Here is a 19,410-nt window from a genome sequence, read left to right on the forward strand (position 1 = left end):
TACAGTGCTCTGTGTTATCACTGGGTGTGTGTGTTCTGGCCCAGGCTCTGTTACTCCCCTGTCGCAGTGCTGTGTCAGTAATTGTCCTTATCTCAACCCATGGGGGCTCTGTCTGTTTCTCTTCCCACGGGAGGGGTGAGCAAGCCTGGGTGTGTGGTACTCAGCCGCTGCCTGGGGCTGAACCATGACCCCTGTATTCTTTTAAGATATCCATGAATAGAAGGATGTAGACAGTCACCTAGGAGTTTACTCTAAAGCAAAGCTTTGTGCACTACTGTATTTCAAGTTATGTGGTATTAACTCCAGAAGTAGAAATACTTGGGGGAGGGAAGTGGTAAGGTGTTGTGTGTTGAAGAACTTGATCTAATGGAAAACACTTATTTACGAGGTTTAAAAAGCAGCACACATCTGTTGCCTGCTGATACTCAGCACCTTGACTGATTACAATTTATAGGCTATAGTGAGGAAGAAAACTGCATCTTACTGTAGTTGCATTATTATGCTTTGGACCAACTCTTTTTCTAGCAGACTCAGTAACAAAACTCCCGAGACTTAGTGCTCTGCATCTGTTCTAGTGGTGGCTCTTTCATCATTCTCATCCTTTTTTAACTCCTGATTTTGTATGTGTTTTATAATGAGCATAATATAGTAATACAGGGCGATGTATATAATTTATAAATAAATAGACATATTTTGGAAGAGTGTGGTCAAACACATACTTCTTGCACCATCAGAAAAGGTTGGAGACCCCTGCTCTAGAACAGCTCTAGTGAGTCTGGGAGCATGGTAAAGTCCTTCAAATGTTTCCATTGTTTTGTAATAAAAACCTCGCTCTGCTCTTCTATCCCTCCTGTTTGTGGAAGGGAGGGAAGAGAGAGAGGGAAAGAAGGAGTGAAGGAAGGAAATGAGAATCAAAGAAATCATCTCTTGTTCAGCTGTTACAGGACTTGAACGGGGAAGTAGTGCCACTCTTGTGTAGGAGATCTCTGCAACAGTTTAGAGGAAATTTGAAGCTTATTGGGTTTTTAATTACTTTTATTATTATCTAACTATTCTAGCAGAACAGGAAGCCTTGAAAGCTGTAGTTGAGGTTCAAAATAACAATAATAAAATCCTGTGAGACCAGGACCACGCAAGGTCCAGGAAGCCTTGTGTTTCCCAAGGGTGGAGATTGTAGTGGGTCTGGTTGAGATGGAGTTACTGTTCCCCACAGCACCCCTCACAGCGCTGAGCTGTGTGCTGGCAGCCAGCAAGGTGTGGGTAACACACCAGCAATTTGACTGCTGCTGAGCAGTGCTGGCACAGCACCAAGGCTGTCTCTTTCCAGTATCTCCCACCCCTCAGCAGCAGGCTGGAGGTGGGCAAGATCTTGGGAGGGGATACAGCCAGGATAGTTGACCCAGAATGATCACAGGGATATTCCAGATGTTCCATACCATATTATGTCTGATCAGCAATGAAAGCTGAGAACTAGGGGGAGGAAGTGGGGGTATTAGTTTTTACAATAGTGGAGCAACCACTATATGTACTGAACCCTTGCTTCCTGGGAAGTGGCTGAACGTTACCTGCTGATTAGAAGTAGAGAATAATCTTTCATTTTTGCTCTGCTTCCATATGTGACCTTTTGTTGCTTTATACTGCCTTTATTTTGACCACAAGTCTGATTTTTCTTATTATTTTTCTCCCCTTCCCGTCCTGCTGAAGAAGGGGAGTGATAGAGCAACTCGGTAGCCACCTGTTGGTCTTAACCAACAGCCATGGTTAAGCCATCACACCATACTGTAAAACTGAGTTACCACAAGTGAAGTATTTTATTGATCTTTGCAGCAACTGTTTGTGTGTGAGATGTTCTATGGTTGGTTTGGGTACTTGACCATTATTTTAGGCTTCTAGTAGATAATGTTTACTCATCTCCTACTCAAACTTGTACTTTGTCTCTTTTTCTTACAATGATCTGGGTAGAATAAGGTCTTCTGTGGTTTACAGTTCCTTATGAGCTGCAGCATACTTTAGGATGCTCTCAGGATATGGATGTCGCTGTTTCTACAGCTGCATTCTTTGTTCCAGTTGTTTGGTGACAGCAAAATGTGGATACCCTTCCTGTCCACCCTTACTTTGTGGGAACAGCATTGCCCATGTTGATTAGCCTGGAACTTGCTTCTCTTTCCTCGTAATTATGTTTCTGATGATAAGAAATAGAATAATTGAAGGGGAAGAGGATTTAAGATTAATCTTAAAATATTTTGTTTGGTTTTGGTTTTAGCAAGTTGGCTGCTATAATCATTGAGGCATGAAACTTTAGTTGGGAATGCATGGAAGCAAAAGAATTAAAATACCACTTTTCTTCAGTGATCCTCTAAGTTCAAGTCCTTTGTCTGTTCTCTAATACCACAAAGGCCCCATGATTTAAAGTCCACGCAGAACAGACTTTCTCAGCTGGGGAGATAGATACATTGTGCTCTGCACCCGTTGAGCTGTTTTGAGCATGTGTACACATGTCCAATGTGTCTGGCACACTGGGAAATGTTGGAGTTATAGTGTGGGCACAGCACGGCTTCTGAGAGAGGACAGCCCAGGGCTCCCTGGGGAAATGGGGGCCAGGACCAACCTACAGTGAATTGTCCTGACAAGCTGTGTTTTTATCTGAACTTCTTAATAGTGACAGATTCCTAAAATGAGTTTTGAATAATATGCTGTGAGAGTCAAGAAGGCAGTGGAGGAAGAAGGTGGAGAAGAGTGTGTAGAAAATAAAACAGGATTTTGTGAAAGCAGTGTTTCAAGTACAAAAATGGGAGGAGGAAAGGGGGGGGAAGGCACAAAAACTGTGTTGCACAGACTGGCTTAACCAGCAGCATGGTGTGTCGTGATGCCCTGATCTGGACACTGAGATCCTTACCTCTCTGGAAGGCGGCCTTGTGGACGGGTTTTTCTGGGAGGATCAGGATCACGTATGCTTCACCACATTAAGTTTTCAACAATGCAGTGTGAGGGTGTAGGGTGAAGCAAGCTGGACAATGAAGAAAAATACCCAAATGCCTTTTTTTTTTTCTTTACACACCATGAACTAGAGTTCTGCATGTTTCAATAAGTACTGGGTCCGGGCCTCGGAGGGACTTGGTGCTTCCTGATTGCCTCTGCTGGATCTAGATGTTCTTATAAAGGCCTATTGTCGTTCAAATCAAGAGTTCTTTCACCTGCTTCATTTTGTATTAATGCTACAACTTAAGGGTGTGAGGGGTGTGGAAAAATGAGCAGCTCAAACCAGTCAATTAGCCTCATAGTCTGATATCCAGGAGTCTTTTTCCTTATGTACTGCATAATATGGTAACAACAAGTGCTCATTAGCCAGAACAGACTTGAGACAAGCATTACTGTTCAATTCATTGTTAGGTGAAAGGCAGACTGGTAAACATTTTGATAATGCAAAAAGGTTTGCTTTTCTGGTTCTGGTAGAAACATTGCATTTCCCCATGAATAAACCATTAAATTAATTTGTGAACTCTTTTCCCTCCCTGAAGCTCTCTTGTTTCTCTGAATGATGAGCTCTTTGGGACCATGGCCATTGCATGATGTGTGCCTGTGCATTGTAGCCCAGAACAACAAATAGCAGCTGGGGAGTGCCTGGAGCTGTAGGGATAAGTGTGTCCTGTAGTGCTTCAGTTGCTACTAGTGACAGTGATACAAACACTGGTTAGGTAACCGGACAAAGGCAGTGTGGCTGATTCCACAGACTTGTGGAATACTTGATGCAGGACTACATCCAAGTTTGGTCCAAAGCTGTACTGTAGCCTGTGAACACTCTGTGAGGGAGTCCAAAACATGAATTCCCGGAACATCTCAAATTCTTAGTCTTCTAGTAGAACTTGCAGTTACCAGAAGAACTGGAGAGAATTCCCCTGGCACAGACTTTGAGAAGCAGCCGTATGGGGCAGGTGGTTGCAATACTATCTATCGGTGATGCTTCTTTACCTACCTTCTCAATGTAAAGAAGTCAAATCTCCAGACTATTTGGGAGAGCAAAAAGTTTTCTTTTCTTTTATCTTTGTGCAAAGTCAAAGCATAAGCATCTTTCCTTAGTTTTCTTCCACAGGTCTGTCACCTTTTTGTTGCAAATGCTATCAATTGCTATCAAGTGCTATCACTCATTTTTGAGTGTTTGTGTACAGGCTAAAGAATTAAAGGTAATTTGATGTTATTGCTCCAGTAGGGAGGCATGAGGTGCTCCTGCAACATGGTTGGTGTGATCTCACAGATGAAAGCGGTGGTGATGAATTGGAAAGTGTAGGATCTAGGCATAATGTAGATGGCATAGAATAAGGGGTGGATAATGTCTTGGTTTTCAGCTAGGATAGAGTTTCAGGTTCAGACTAGATGTTTGGAAAAAATTCTTCACTGAAAGAGTTGTTGGGATGTGAACAGGCTGCCCAGGCAGGGAGTTGAGTCACCTTTCCTGGATGTGTTTAAAAGACAAGTTGATGAGGTACTTAGAGATTTGGTTTAGCATAGGACAGGAATGGTTGGACTCAGTGATCTTAAACGTCTTTTTCAACCTTGTGATTCTTAATTTTCACCAGAAGCTGGGATGATGGGACACAGCTAGGACAGGTGACCCAAACTAGGCAAAGAAGTATTCTGTACCATATGATGTGCTTAGCAAATAAAGGGATCTGGCTGGGGATAGCAGTGGCTGAGGGGTGAGATGGGTGTGTCCAGTCATCATCAGATGAGCAAATCACATTGTCTGTTACCCACTTTGTGTATTCTTGTGGAAGTATTCTTGTGGCTATTTTCTTCTTCCTTTGCTGACCCAGTAAACTCTCCTTATCCCAACCCACAATGTTTGCAATGCTTGCCTTCTGATTCTCCTCCCCATCCCACCAGGGTTTGGGAGAAGTGAGCACGTGGCTGCATGGTGCTTAGCTGCCACTTGGAGCCAAACCACAGCAGCTGTGAAGGGCAGGTCAGCCGATGGGGATGTCCCTTGCCATGTGGGGAAGGTAGACACTTGATGAAAGCCAGGCCCTCTCCCTCCTCTGCTCGGTGCAGAAGAGATGGCACCTTTTCAGGAGGGGTGGTTGGAAGGGGATGGGTAAGAGGGGCCCATGCAACCCTTGCCAATCAACAAGGAGGAGGGTTGTGGGTGCTGAGGGTCCCTTGAATTCCTTGTTTTCTTTTGCTTGTGCACGCGGCTTTTGCTTTACGTACTAAATTTGTCTTTGTCTCAACCTGTGAGTTTTTTCACTTTCACTCTTCCAATTATCTCCCCCATCCTGCTGCAGGGGAGTAAGCAGGTGGCTGCGTGCTGCTGGCTGGTGCAAAACCACAATGGGACTGGATAATAAACCTAATGAGAGTTATGCTACAAGGGGCAATTTTTTAATGTAATTTTGTGGTTTACTCTCACTTCCCTGTGATGGGAAGTTTCACTGCCAAGAAGAGAAAGGGAATAATGTTCTATGTCCTATTGTATTGTGTTGTAGGGTATTATCTGTATTCATGTTCAATTACAAGTTTTGCTTCTTCCATCTCAGCTCTGCGAAGCAAAATATTCCTTGGGCTGAAGTAGGTTATAATATGTATTTGAATTAAGATAGGATAATGGTCTTGAAGGAAGGATGTCCATATAGCTGTCTACTATTCATGTGTAGTCTGCCAGACTGCAGATAATCAATGTCACATATTAGGACGCTTCTGAGATGGCTCTGTAGGGACTCGGACAGGGAGTCAGGGAAGGGCAAGACTTTACTCATGAACACCACAGTTTGGTCTTATTGCATTTCAGTGTGCTGCTTTATATCCAGAATTAATACTGGGCTTCAGTTCCAATAATTTCTGAAGTAGCTCGAGCCCCTTCATATCCTGCCAGTATTTCCTTTTCTGTTGGGGTGTACTGGACCTTGGACCCTCTGTAGCCCCAACTCCAAAACCCCAGGGGTTGGCCTCGAGTCTCCCCTGGTGCTTTCTGCCAGAGACTCCAGGCAGGGCCATTCTCCCCAGCTGTGGTGTAGAGAACGTTCTTTACATCTGGCCCTGTCTGAATGGGCACAAGGGCTACACCATGGACTGTCACCTGCTTGATCTGTTCAAAGGCTTGTCACTGCTCAGGGCCCCTTTGGAAATTATTCTTCTCCTGGGTTACACAGTAGAGAGGGTTGACAATGAGCCTGTAGTTTGGGATATGCATTCACCAGAACCCCACAGTGCCTAGGAAAGCTTGTGTCTCCTCCTTCTTGGTTGGTGGAGACATCACTGCTATTTTATTCATAACATCCATGAGGATCTGACAACATCTGTCTTGCCATTTTATTCCTAAAAACTGGATTTCTTGAGCAGGTTCCTTGACCTTACTTTGTTTGATAGCAAAACCAGCTTTTAGGAGAATTTGGATTATTTCCTTCCCTTTCTCAAAAACTTCTGATGAGTTACCCCATACGATGATGTCATCGATATGCTGCAGGTCCTCTGGGACTTCACCCTTTTCTAATGCAGTCTGGATCAGTCCATGGCAGATGGTGGGGCTGTGTTTCCGATGAAGCAGCTATAAGGGACTTCAAGGATGAAATACAGCCGTTCCTCTTGGCAGATACGCAGTCGTCTGTCAGAATTACTCCAAAAGTATTGGGTTTGCTTTGCAAGATTTTCGTAGCAGTGGGTTTCTTGGAGCTGCTTCTGATGAGAGAAAATGCCAGAAACTGTCCCCATGTTGGACAGAACCAGTTCCAGACTGCTCTAGGACATTCTACCACTGGCTAAAGCTCAGCCAGTCAGCAATGTCAGTACTGCCTCTGTGATAAGATGTTTAAGAAGGAGTAAAAACTGCTGCACAACAGCAGCTGAAAGGAGTAAGAATTCATAAGATGAACAACTCTGATGACATTAAGGCCAGTGAAGAAGGATGGGGAAGAGGTACTCCAGGTGCTGGAGCAGAAATTCCCCTGCAGTTGGTGGAGAAGACCATGGTGAGGATGGCTGTTGCTTTGCAGCCCATGGAGGTTAGCAGTGGAGCAGATGCTCACCTGAAGCCTGTGGAGGACTCCATGCTGTAGCAAGTGGATGTAACCAAAGGATGCTGTTACCTAGTGGGAAGCCTGCATTGGAGCAGGCTCCTGGTAGGACTTGTGGCCCCTTGAAGAGAGGAGCCCATGCAGGAGCAGGTTTGCTGGCATGACTTGTGACCCCATGGTTGATCCATGCTGGAACAGACTGCACCCCATGGAAGAGGCCCACACTGGAGTATGTAATGAAAAATAGGAGCCTATGGGAAAAGTTCCTGGAGGACAGTCTGTTGTGGGAGGGACCCCACATCAGGGGAAAAGTGAGGAGGAAGGAGTGGCAGAGACAATGTGTGATGAACTGACTGTATCCCTATTCCTGGTCACCGTGTGCTGTTCAGGGGAAAGAAGTTGAGAAATAGGGAGTGAAGTTAAGCCTGGAAAGAAGGGAGGTATAGATGGAAGGTGTTTTTAAGATTTAGTTTTATATCTCATTACTCTATTCTGATGTGGCGGGTAATAAATGAAATTTGTTTTCCCAAGTGGAGTCTGTTTTACCTGTGATGCTAATTGATGAGTCATCTCTTCCTGTCCTTATCTTGACCCTCAAAACTATTGCCATGATTACTCCCCCTGTCCAGTTGTGGAGGGAGAGTGATAGAGCAGCTTAGTGGTCACATGATAATGTGCCAAGATCGAAGCGCTATATTAGAGCAAAAGCTGTCTCTAATGTCTTTGCTTGATCTTTTGCTATTTGTTGTGCACCACTACAGAGGGTCTGGATTCTTGTCCTCACACAGGGGAGAAAAAAAAAACCCCAAAAACCAAAAAAACACTTTCAGGCCCCAAGCCTGTAGCCCTCTGAGCATCTGCTCCTGTCATCCTGGTGCAGCAGCCCGATAGAAGCCAAGCACTCTTCTCCCCTTCCCTTGAGGCTCAGCCTGTAGTTCAGGAGTGCTGTAATTGTCCATGTTAATCTCCTAGAATCCTTATTTAAATAATTTATCTAGGTAGTTTAGAAATCCCTTTCAGTGCCCCAGCTTGCTCCTGCTTTCTCTCTCCACAGTATGAAGTCATTAGTAACCCTGCAGAGGTGCATTGTGTCCCATCATCCTGCTTCCTGTTGAAAATACTACCCTGTATCACCCCTGCTTTGAGTAGTATCTGAGCAACTTATCTAAAAGCAGTTTTTCTCTCCATCTGCGTTTTCAAGAGGAACGTAACTTTCTAGGGTGAATCACCTTTTATATATGTAAGAAACATACGTGAGTGTAAAGAACGTTCTTGTCATCTTAAACTGTGGGCTCTTGGGAACTTAGATTGTTTCTAAGTATGTGTTTGTATAGTCCAGGAGTTTCTACGTGATCCCAGTTTACCATTTAGATTTCTGTTACTCCATAATAATATTTAAAAGGTGACCCTCAGAAGAAAAGAGGAAAGGGCCTTTTCTCTTGTATTACTTTTCTACTTTATATGCCTGAAATCCCCAAACTGCGGTTAGTGGGTAGGGGTTTAATTGATTTGGGCTTAGTGATTCCTTCCTCCCATGTGTTAACATAGACTTTTCTCCCCTCTGCTTGAGAAGGCCGTGTGGCTAATGGCAAACATCTTGGTAGGATTCACGTGCCTAAGAAATCAGACAGCACGATGACAGTTGAAGGGATAATTGACTTTCAGTTTTAATGGTACTAGCTCTTGTTTAGCACACCACCTTTTCTTAAGCTGAACATTTGGCACTGTTTTCCTTCCTGTACCTCCAGGGAAAGCTTGAGAAAATACTTGGGCAATATTTATCAGAGAGCAAATAAAACTTCCAGTGAGAATGGGCTTCCTCTGACTGATACTTGTGTGTAAATAGGCATAAGAGAAAACAGTCTAGTGGAGACATTCTTCATGCATTTTAAACTAGCAAAACAAGCCAACCAAAAAAGGTCAAATGCATTTCTTTCTTTTCAGATCACCTTCGAGAGCTGTATAGATCAAGACAAGTATTTTTCATTCTTTTAGGAAGCAAGTAGAGAGGCAGTGGAATTTGCAAAGCTCAGGTGTGTGATGAGTTTGTGTCAACCTATGGCACTCCCCCTTTCAGTCTTCATTTGGCAGTCACTGTGGTCCTTATGTAGACCGCTCCAGTAGCTATAGTTTATCTTCTGTTTCTTGGCATAAATATATCTTTCCCTTGCTGTGTGACTATTTTGAGCAAATACTGGTTACTACCACTAGCAAAGTATTGAAATACTTATTCTTTCCTCTTCAGTAAATGGAGTGATCAACAGGAGAGCATGCAGAGATAGATATGTGCTTCTGTTATTTTAAGAAATCATTTTTAAAAATGATATTTCTTTCATGTGGAACTGATTGGTGTGTGTTTTCAACACATAAATCCCAACCAGCAACTACTGTTTGTTTCGGCTAATACTATAGAAAATATTATTCATTTGGCAAAGCAAATAAATTATGCTGGGAATGAACAAATTAATCCAGCATTTGAACTTCCACTTTACCTGACAGAAGTAAAGGAGCAACCTCATTGCTCTCTCCAGCTTCCTGAGTAAGGTGAACTGGAGAAGGAGGTGCTGATCTCCCGGTATCCAGTAATAGGACTCATGGTAATGATTCAAAGCTGCATCAGGGGAGGTTTAGACTGAACAATAGGAAGCATTTACATACTGAGAGGGTGGTCAAACACTGGAACAAGCTTCTTAAAGAGAAGGCTGATGTCCCCAAACCTGTCACTGTTTAAGAAGCATTTGGACAATGCTTTTGATAATGTGAAGTGGTCAGGCAGTTGAGCTAGATCAAAGAATCTTGAGTCTCTGCAGTTTGACTGGGTTTGTGGGTTTTTCCCCCTTACTGTGGGCAAAGTAGCTTGCTGTCTTCCTGTCATAACACCATCCCAAACCAATTAATCCCTTTCCTCCTCCCTGTTCTGCACTGATACTTCTGAGTCTAGCATGGATATGGGGAATGTGGCATTGTGGAATTCAAATGACTGTGGTAAGTCTCAGCCCTGTGCTGTGAGATCCACAGTTAAATCTCTTTGGTGAGGTCAGACCCTGAAGCAATGTACAGTCATTTAGCCAGAGCACAAGATAGGCAGAGCTACAGTCACAGGTGCTGAGAGTACCGAGAATGAATGGTAGCTTCCTGTCTAGGCTATAGTCTTATTTAATGGTCTGTGCAAGTAGTTCCTAGCTATTTTAGTTATTTTTAAACCTGCTTTGGAGTGTATACACTTAGAAATACTCAAGTTTGTTACTTGAGGTTTAATATACCTAGAACACCGTATTCCAAGATTGGGAGTATCAGCTATTACTCCACTGGGAATTTTTGTAGTTTGGATTGTGCAGTGTCTAATTCTGAACATTGTAGTAACGTGACCAACAGATTAAACATTGTTGGAGGGGGTTTTTTTGCCTGTAATATGGGTGTTATTCGTGTTTGACCTTATTAACATGAAGCTGAACTCTTCTTTTGATGGAATCAGTATATTTGTCTTTGAGTGGTTTATCTTTAGCCAAAATAAATATTGAGGGGAGAGACATTTTTGTAACTAGGTATTTTGAAGCACAAAAAGTTCATCTGCCCTGGAGGTGTGATAGTAATAGACTTGTATAATTTCAGTAAGCAAAGAAAAGTTTCAATGTTGATATTTTTTCCTTGACAAAAATTTTAAATTTCCCAAACCTTCTGTGAACTGCCATAGTTTCTGGTGTAATTCCTCATAGGGCAGCAAAGTAGAAGAATAAATTGCTTGCAACTCTAAGGAATGTATTTGTATGAGCTGTAACGTTCGTGTAATTTGTATGTACTGTAATGTTTTATTTCCATTGTGGTAGAGATTGCTCAGATTGTAAGGACGGATTCCTTGGCAGCCTTACCTAAGGGAGTCCAGCAAGTCTCATGCAAATAAAAGCACCTTCAGAATAGCTGCTCCATTTGTCTTTCTCTCCTTTTTTTTTGAGTGTGAGATTTATTTACCTACGTGGTTGTAAATTGTCAAACTTCAAATCTATACCTTTCTATAGCTGTGATAAATAAATCTTTGCCTTGGCTTAGGACATGCTTAGTAAATAAATACAAGCATTACTATCCAACAAATATTTTTTCACATTTATTTAGTCATGGTAGTGTGGTGTTAGTGGAATTCTAAGTACTCATTCAGAGAATCTCCTTCTGAAACCATTAATTCTTTAATAGAAATGAATCACACAGAATCACAGAATTGTAGGGGTTAGAAGGGACTTCCAGAGATTGAGTCCAACCTCCCTGCCAAAGCAGGTTGCCTAGAACAGGTCACACAGGTAGGTGTCCAGATGGGGGTTTGGTCTGCTTGTCCTCAGGGGACCTGGGCAACAGTTAAACCTGGGGAGAAAAGGGTATTTTCTTTAGCGCGTCACTTTGGATTTTTAGGTTTCCTCTCTGGAAGAGTGAAACTTCCCAGGCAGTACTGATGCATTTATAAGTTAACCTTTCCCCCTGATAAAAGCTAAATTGGTCAATGTGCAAATAAACATTTGCACGAATGTGTAGAAGCTTAGCAAATAAATAGGACAATATTTCCCTTTAAGATACTTTTATCTGTTAAATTTTCCTGTAATTACTGTATTGTGTCAACAAAATCTTGAAATGGAACTGCTTCTAAATGTGGATTTTCTTTTTTTAGCACTGGTTGGACCATTCAAAATTCATTAAGAAGCAAATAAAAAGTAAGTACCGTGTCTCTGCTTGTTTGTTTTGTTACTTCTTTAAGAATTTAAACTTAGACTACCTGTACATGTTTAAATATGTTCTTTAATGGAATAAATGTTTCTAAGGAAATAGATTTAGTTTAATAGCTAATTGGCTGACTGTATCACATCTAAATGCAGGAGCACTTAGAAGGATCACATCAGCCTTCAGTAGCCCTGGTTACGTATGTGCTGTTGATCGGAGGCAGAGTAGGTTGCCAGGTAGTTTAAGCCCGATCTGTAAAATCGGGTTGCCTGGACACAGATGGCAGTTTCTGTCACTGCTTCTGATCCAGATCAGAGTCCGTGTTTTTTTCCCCAAATTTCATTTTGTAATGGTTCACTCTTTCTTTTTTTATTTTTTCTTTTTTTTAAGTGTGTGTGTATATATATATATATTTATTACATATGTGTGTATATATATATAATAAATAAAACTAGCAGAAATAACTGCAGTTTCATTGAAGGGCATTTTGGGTGGAGGGGGGTTGGCTTTGGCCACTGAAGTTTTTATCTGGAAATTGGCTAAGGCTGGCAGGTTGCTCCTGCATCTCTGAGAACCTGGTTACGGGCCTGGGTACAGTATGGCATCAGCATTAGCGTGTTTCGTTTACATACTGCGGTTGGCTGCAGGCGTAGGCCCACTGATAATACTGCTTCTGCAAGATAAAACAGCATTTTGCAAGGGAAATGTTGACCCCTATGTAGGACCTCAGAGATGTTTATTGACTTCTTCAGTGGTGCTTTGCCTTTCTTACTGATAGGTATCCAAATATCTAGACAATTTTTATAAACAGTGAAGTTGTCTTCTTCAGAGGCTTTCACCCCATGGTGTGTGGCTCTCAGCCTGCTGGAATAGCAGGTAGCTGCCGTGGGTCAGGTTTTGGTGGTTGGTTTTCTCTCACTTTTTTTATCACATCACAGATTTATTTTTCCTTAAGTGACTATTTGATTTCCAGGTGCAATATGTGTGGAATACCCACAATTTTGTAACATCCCTCAAGTGGTGTAGTTGCACTGTTTTGTCTGTGCTTAACCTGCGAAGAGCCTGTTTTAAAAGAAATTGGCCAAGCTCTGCCTTGAGGAACTCCAAAGAGGGAAGCAATTTGTTGAGTACTGTGAAAGTGTGTCTCACAGTAGGATACTTTTCTTAACCTTGCATTCAGCAGGTGCTTTGAGAAGAGTTCCTCTTTCATGATGGATGTTGCTCACTGCTCTTTTTTTTTTTTTCTTCCTCAGCAGTGAGCAGGTAAGAGTCATTACCTCACTGATGTAGACCTTGCCAGTGGTGCCCATCAGCCTAGGGCATTACAACCTGTCTTTTAGGAGCTATTGTTGGGAGACAGTGTCAAAGCTTTGATTATTATAGATTTGGCTGCATGTTGTTCAGTAGATCAAATCAATAATAGACACAGGTATACTGCCTTGATGTGGTGTTACAGAAGACCTTAGGCACAAAGAAGAGTCTTCCAGCACTTAATACACCATCAGACTGTGGGCTGGAAGATTAAGCCTGAGCAGATAAGGGTGCTTTGGTCAGAGTCTTGCAGTAGTTGAGTAACATTTTCTGTTAAGAGGAACACTAAACCTAGCATTCACCTTCTAGCGTTAGAAAACAACAATTCTTGCAACTCTACTTTTGTGGAATTTATTAGCTTTCTGTGCTCATGGGTGCCTTCTAGAGTCCTCTCCAGCACTTCTCACCTTTCTTATCTCATCTTTTTTTATTCAGGTGTATCAAACAAAAAAATGTCTATAGGGTGGGTTTTTTTTTGGAGTTGTGTTTATACCTGGTAACAAGAACCATCACCCTCTCCTTTCATCCTTTTTCTTTTTTTTTTTTGATTAAAAAATATACTTCATTTTGGGTTTCTTGGGTTGTGGGGTGGTGCTGTTGTTCTGCCTTATCAGAACCACAACTAGTGTAAGCTTTTATGTTTCTTCTCCCCATTTAAAATCTCTGCATATATAGTTGGACCTCCGTACACGTTGCATTTTCGAATTAAGTACTATTCATCGGAACCGAACAACCTTCATGAGGAGTTTACAAGGTAGGAACTATGCATGGTTAACTGGGTGACTGGCAGGGGGTAAATAAGACATCCAAGGTACATGGGGGTACTGTGAGCAGGTGATTTGAGCTTTCCTACTAAGAATGGTCATTTTGTCTAATGATTTAAGTGTTTTCCTACTGTCAGAAAACTATCATCTTTTGTTATTTGCTGCCAAAATCATTCATGGGCCTAAGTGTTTTAGGATCTCCCATCTGTAGGAGATGCTATGTTCCAATACTTTGAAGTTAGCAAAGAAAAGCAACACTGGGTGGGGAGAGCTGCAGGTGCGAGACAGGTGCTCTTGACACCAGCAACACTTCTGAGAGTATTTTCCATTGTGCCCTTCTAAAAGGCTAGGGCTCTGCTTTGTCCCCTTGCTCTCTTAAACTTGGGGGTGATTCAGTAATGGTACAAAAGCCACGGAATGGTGGAATTCTTGGTTGATTGCATCTCTTCTACTTCCCTACAAGTTCTCTGTGGTACAAAAGGTGTAAAGGCTGCAGCATGTAAGGTCACCTTAGAATACCTGGAGGTCGTGTCTCAATCTGGTGGGCTGTTTCCCAGGTGGTGCGGACTTCACTGTGCTGGGTTCATAGCACCTTGGTGTGATCTAGAGGATATTCTGAAGATTGGGAAAAGAACAGCTGGAGGGAAAGGGATGACTTACTACTTACCTTTTATATCTGCCAACTTTGTGTCTTCTTTGTATACTAACCCCATTTAATTGGGGTTTTTATTTTTTTTCCTCACCATAGGGCGCTTTTTATGCCTTCTAATTTGCCTGGCAATAATCAGTGTACTCCCAATCAGCCTAAGATGTTAAAAGATTGTCAATTGTTGCAGTTCATGTGCATATGATACTTGGATTAAATTTAGGCCTGCAGGCCCTCGTTTACTTTCTCCTTTCATATCTGCTGTGTTGACCATGTATTTTGTTTTCCCTGCCTGAGACAAGATCAAAGAGCTAATTGTCACCACCTTATGAGTCTTGACATGTAGGCTTTAATATCCATTATGAATATAGTGCAGCAGTGTTAATTCTACAAAAGAGCATGTTTCTATACAATGTATAATTAACCTATAGAACTCCCTACCACTTAAATAATTGAGTATATCATCTCAGAGAACCCAAAAACCAGGATAATTTTTGGGCATCTCTAGTGAGAAAATGTAGTTAATTTAATAGGAATGATGTATATTTCCTGAAAATCGATATATCGGGGTGCATGTCTGACAAATACTACATCTCCCCTATGGTCAAATTATTCCATTACTGTCTACCACAAGATTTCTTGCTTCATCCTATGAAGCACATGATCCTAGTCACTGAGATGTGTGTTTGAGTTATGCGATCATTGCTGTGATCAAGTAAGACATTTCCTCTGAAAGTATTGACTTCTGATGCTTTGTGATCTAATTATTGGTGAAAGGTGGCATTTCAGAAGACTATTTCAATTAGACAAACACTTCAGTCAACTAAATTTATGGTATTATCAACAATCTTTTTTTTATATTACAAGCTTGATGGAAGAGCACAGTGAAACTAAGGAAGGAAAATGAAAGTGAGCTGGAAATTGATTTTACAGTGAAGAAAGTTTCTTTCTGGTTTGTGTTTTTTTGTTGTTGGGAAGGTACTTTTTGACTGTTTCTGGTTTCTTAAGAACCTTGGATCATATTTTCCATGTAGCGTGTTGAGTAAAGTGTGAAGATTTATTCCAAGTGGAAATGGAATTGGGAGGAAGAGGAGGAAGGAAACAATCGCTAACAGTAACCATGAACTGGCCTGGTTGGCAGGGGTTGGGGTTCAAAATTCCTTGTGTGAATACCTGTTTTCTAGTAGCCTCCTGTTTCTAGCAAAGCTTTCATAATTAGCACTGTAATGTATTGAAATGCTTTGCCCACTCCCATCTTTTTCCAATTTAAAACCACCAATGAAATCCAATGCATCCAATGTCAGTTTTATGGGACCTGATTAGTTTAGTTAGAAAAAACAACAGAGGAGCGTGTGTCTGTACATACATGTGTGTTGTGGAGAATTTCCCACAGTATTTTGCTGATTTGGGGAATATCAGCAGTTGAGAGGCCAGCGCTTGTCTGCACGCTGAAAAGGAGCCAGAGTGAGCCATGCCACCCAGAGCAGAGCACAACACTGCGCAGGCCGGCTGACACGGATAGAAACACTTCCCAGAGCTTTCTTGCAAATTTAGAAGAGCTCATGGGATTGTGAATCATCAGGGGAAAACAGTAAAAACAGGAAATATACTTGTCTACCCTTCATCTATGCATGCAGATACCCTGGTGTGATTGGCAAGTCAAGTATTAGCCAAGTATGTGAATCAGAGCTGTGACACAGAGCTAACATGGCTAAACCTGGTTCTGCTTTAGTGTGTCATGAGAAGTCTTTTTAGTCTTCTCATTTCTGTGTTCCTGCCTGATTCCAACTACTTATCCTTCACCATGTTCATAGCACATCCTATGTGATGAAAAATACTTTGTCTCTCCATCATCTTTTGTAAAGATAGGAGAGGTTTGCACTCATGTTTCCTGAGTTGTGTCTCAGAAATGCTTCATGCTTTCTTCCCAAGTCCCTCCTCATAGCAAACCTCACCCCACAGTGTCCAGAGCAGTTCAGAGCCTGCCTGTGCCATCCTGTCCTTCCATGGCTCTTGCATGGCCTGGGGGACTTCTGCATGTCTCAAGCCCCAGCTCGGAGGGGCTGTAAAATGAGAAGCATGCCTACAACTCAAGATTAGCAAGAGCTTAAAATACTGCTACAGTTTGAAGGCTGTCAATTCCTACTTGGCCTCCAAAATAAGCGTGTAGGCTCTGTGAAATTCAGGTTTCTTTTATTCAGAACATTTCTGCTATTTTAAGTGAAAATTCAGTCTGAGCTTTTAATTTTGCCCAGTTTGGACTTTTTCCATGTTCTGTATATCTGTTTGAGAAGGCACCCCTAAAGTCTTCACGCCTTTATCTGTGTTTTGCCTCTAGATCCTATAGGTTAATTCTTAGTTTAATTGGATAAGACCCAGTTTAGGAGATCATTGGAATGTCAGTAACATTTACATTCCTGGGGGGTATGCTCAGTGTAGAGCACATTCCTAAACAGCAAGGCTTCAGACAGTGTCCTGAACACAGAGAGCCAGGAGGTGGAAAACATTCTCTTTTTAGTTTTTGGGGTTTTTTTTCTTATTTTAGTGAGAGTTACGGGAACTTCAAAGGTTGCAGGGTGTATTTGAGTGATCCCAAGGCCCTTTTTTTTTTTTTTTTTTTTAAGAGCAAGTCAATGAAAACTTTGTGACTACTCAATGAATTGAAATATTTTTCCAGCCACTGGGGCTAGAAAGATGACATTCTGTATACACTTTTGACTTTCTGAATTTTCATTTGTCAGGTACCTGTTTGTATTACAGCTCCGGCAAGACATTCTTTCAGGGAAGTAAGTACCTCTTTGCTCTTGCAGCTGTAATTTAAAGTATTTATAATCTCTTAGTGATTTATGAATTGACTTTAACTACATAAGCATTTTAATTCTTTTGGGTATTTATGCACACATTATAAGCATAGTTTACAGTTCCACATGCATTTTTTTTCCCTATAGAATAGAGATAACATATGGCTTTGTGTGCATTATAACTATGTTATTGACAAATAGAATGGAGTAGTAATAGCTTTGATGGATTGACCAGGTGATAGAAACCTATAGAGAGCAAAGACTGTCCTGATTTTGTGACTTGAAAATGGTAACAGGAGTTTGCTGTGGTTTTTGGTACGGTAAGTAAAATAGAGGAGGAAAAGATGATGGAGTGCAACAATTTCTGTGCAGGCCAACTCTGCAAAAATATTTTAGTATTTATAGCCTCATCCTGGCTAATAAATCCACACCTCTTCTTTTAATTGCAAAATGAAAAAAACACAAAAGTACGTGTCTGAAACAGTGTGTTGGAGCAAAATTTTCTTAGTCATCTTTCTTAGTATTTTCTTAGTCAATTTAATGTTGTTGCTATTAAACTTGTTTTATGGTGAAGCTTATCATGTGTTTATTGCTAATTAGAATGTACCAAATTAGGAAATAATCATATGCAAGTAAAAATTAATTATAGATGTTCATATCATTAATAGCATGTGGAAGTTAATGTTTCCGTTTCATATATCAGATAACGTTTTAGCTTTATTGCAAGAGGAACTCAGTGAAGAAAAAATACATGATTTTTATAGCTTGGGTTGTTTTTTTTTTCTTTTTAAGACTTAAATGCCCGTATGAAACTGCTGTTGAACTAGCAGCTCTGTGTCTTCAAGGTAATGCAATCATTTGAAAGTGGTTTCTCTCAATGTGTTAAACTCGCCTACCAGTTTCTTTTCACTCACTTATACTAATGATTTGTCATTGTTCGTATCCAAATGGCATTCTTTATTCTGGAAGAATTTTAGGGAGATCATGTTCCTGCTTTCCCTCCATTCATAACTTGTGAACTGCATTAGCCAGTGTCTCCACATTTGCCAATGGGAAGAAGGAGCCTGCAAGGTGTGGGTGAAAACCAGGGGCTGACTGGGGAAGACAGACTGCTGTTAGTTCCTCGCTGAGGGAGAAGCTGTGGTGTGCGCTCAGCAGTAGGGCTTTGGCCTGCAGAGCCAGCTGGCCCTTCAGCACAGGCTCTGTAGCAGGCAAGTCCCTGGGGAGCTGGTTTTGAACATGGGCTGCCTGCTGCTTGGCCGGTGCTTGGGAGAGCAATCCCCAGCCTGTGACACAGGAGATGGTTACAAGGCGGGAAGGATGGGACAGCAGATACTGGGTAGGAGGGAATTGCACGGAAAGGTAAGAACTAAGATTACTCCTGTGTCAGGAGCAAGGGTTACAAGATTTTTAAAAAACAACAAAACAAAAAGCCACCACCTCACTCAAAACAAGTAAAAAGGACTCTAGGTTCCATTAGTATATTGTAGGAAGAAGAGAGGGGTTTATAGCGGCAAACGTGTTCATACAAATGATTTATTCCATTTCAGGCAGTTTGTTTTGCAGGTGGGAAGGAACTTGTGTAATGAAGCTCAAACCAGGTTAATTTTTTTTCAAAGATAAAGTGCGGTGATCTGGACCGTTCTAGCAGCAAAATGAATCGGAATGAAAAATACTCTTCTTGTTCCGCTGGTGGCTGGCAGTGGCACCTTGAGTGCTTAGGCAGCGTCTAGTACTTTAATACAGGAATATTAAGATGGACTTGACAGTCAAAACTGGGATTTCAGTTCCAAACAGCAACAGGTGTAAATCTCAGTTTCCATTGGCACCAGCCTGGTGCACAGGTTTGCACAGATGGTTAGGTGTGCACAGAACAGGCAAAGCTCCATTTGTCTTTTTGAGATGGAGAGAATCTGGAGCCTCTGTTTTATTCAGGACTTCAGTTTTCACAGATTAAAAGCACCATTACCCTCACCCCTGGTGTTAACAAGGAAAACCAAGTGAAAATAACTGGTTGATGCCTCAACATTTCGGGTAGTAACCGACACCTGATATTACTATGTAAATGCAATACAGTAGCTGTCCATCATGTCTCCGTCTAGGTACCAAAACAAACCCTTCTTGACACTGTCTGTGGGAACATATTTAAATTGTGAGGGCATTTTTATACCTTTTTGCTG

At 41.6% G+C, this 19,410-nt stretch overlaps 1 protein-coding gene across 1 annotated transcript in view; it reads left to right on the forward strand.

Moving 5' to 3' along the window:
- EPB41L4B (erythrocyte membrane protein band 4.1 like 4B) overlaps window positions 1-19,410 on the forward strand; it is a gene marked incomplete at its 5' end in the record, with an annotated part of 88,982 nt that overhangs the window by 56,052 nt on the left and 13,520 nt on the right. Inside the window, 4 exons of the mRNA XM_084280586.1 lie at window positions 11,659-11,701; window positions 13,695-13,773; window positions 17,171-17,215; window positions 18,023-18,075. Of these exons, the coding sequence (XP_084136712.1) occupies window positions 11,659-11,701; window positions 13,695-13,773; window positions 17,171-17,215; window positions 18,023-18,075 (220 nt within the window). The remainder of the gene's footprint in view (window positions 1-11,658; window positions 11,702-13,694; window positions 13,774-17,170; window positions 17,216-18,022; window positions 18,076-19,410) is intronic.

This window comes from Gallinula chloropus (genome assembly GCF_964237585.1).
Source record: "Gallinula chloropus genome assembly, chromosome: 2".
Taxonomy (NCBI): domain Eukaryota; kingdom Metazoa; phylum Chordata; class Aves; order Gruiformes; family Rallidae; genus Gallinula; species Gallinula chloropus.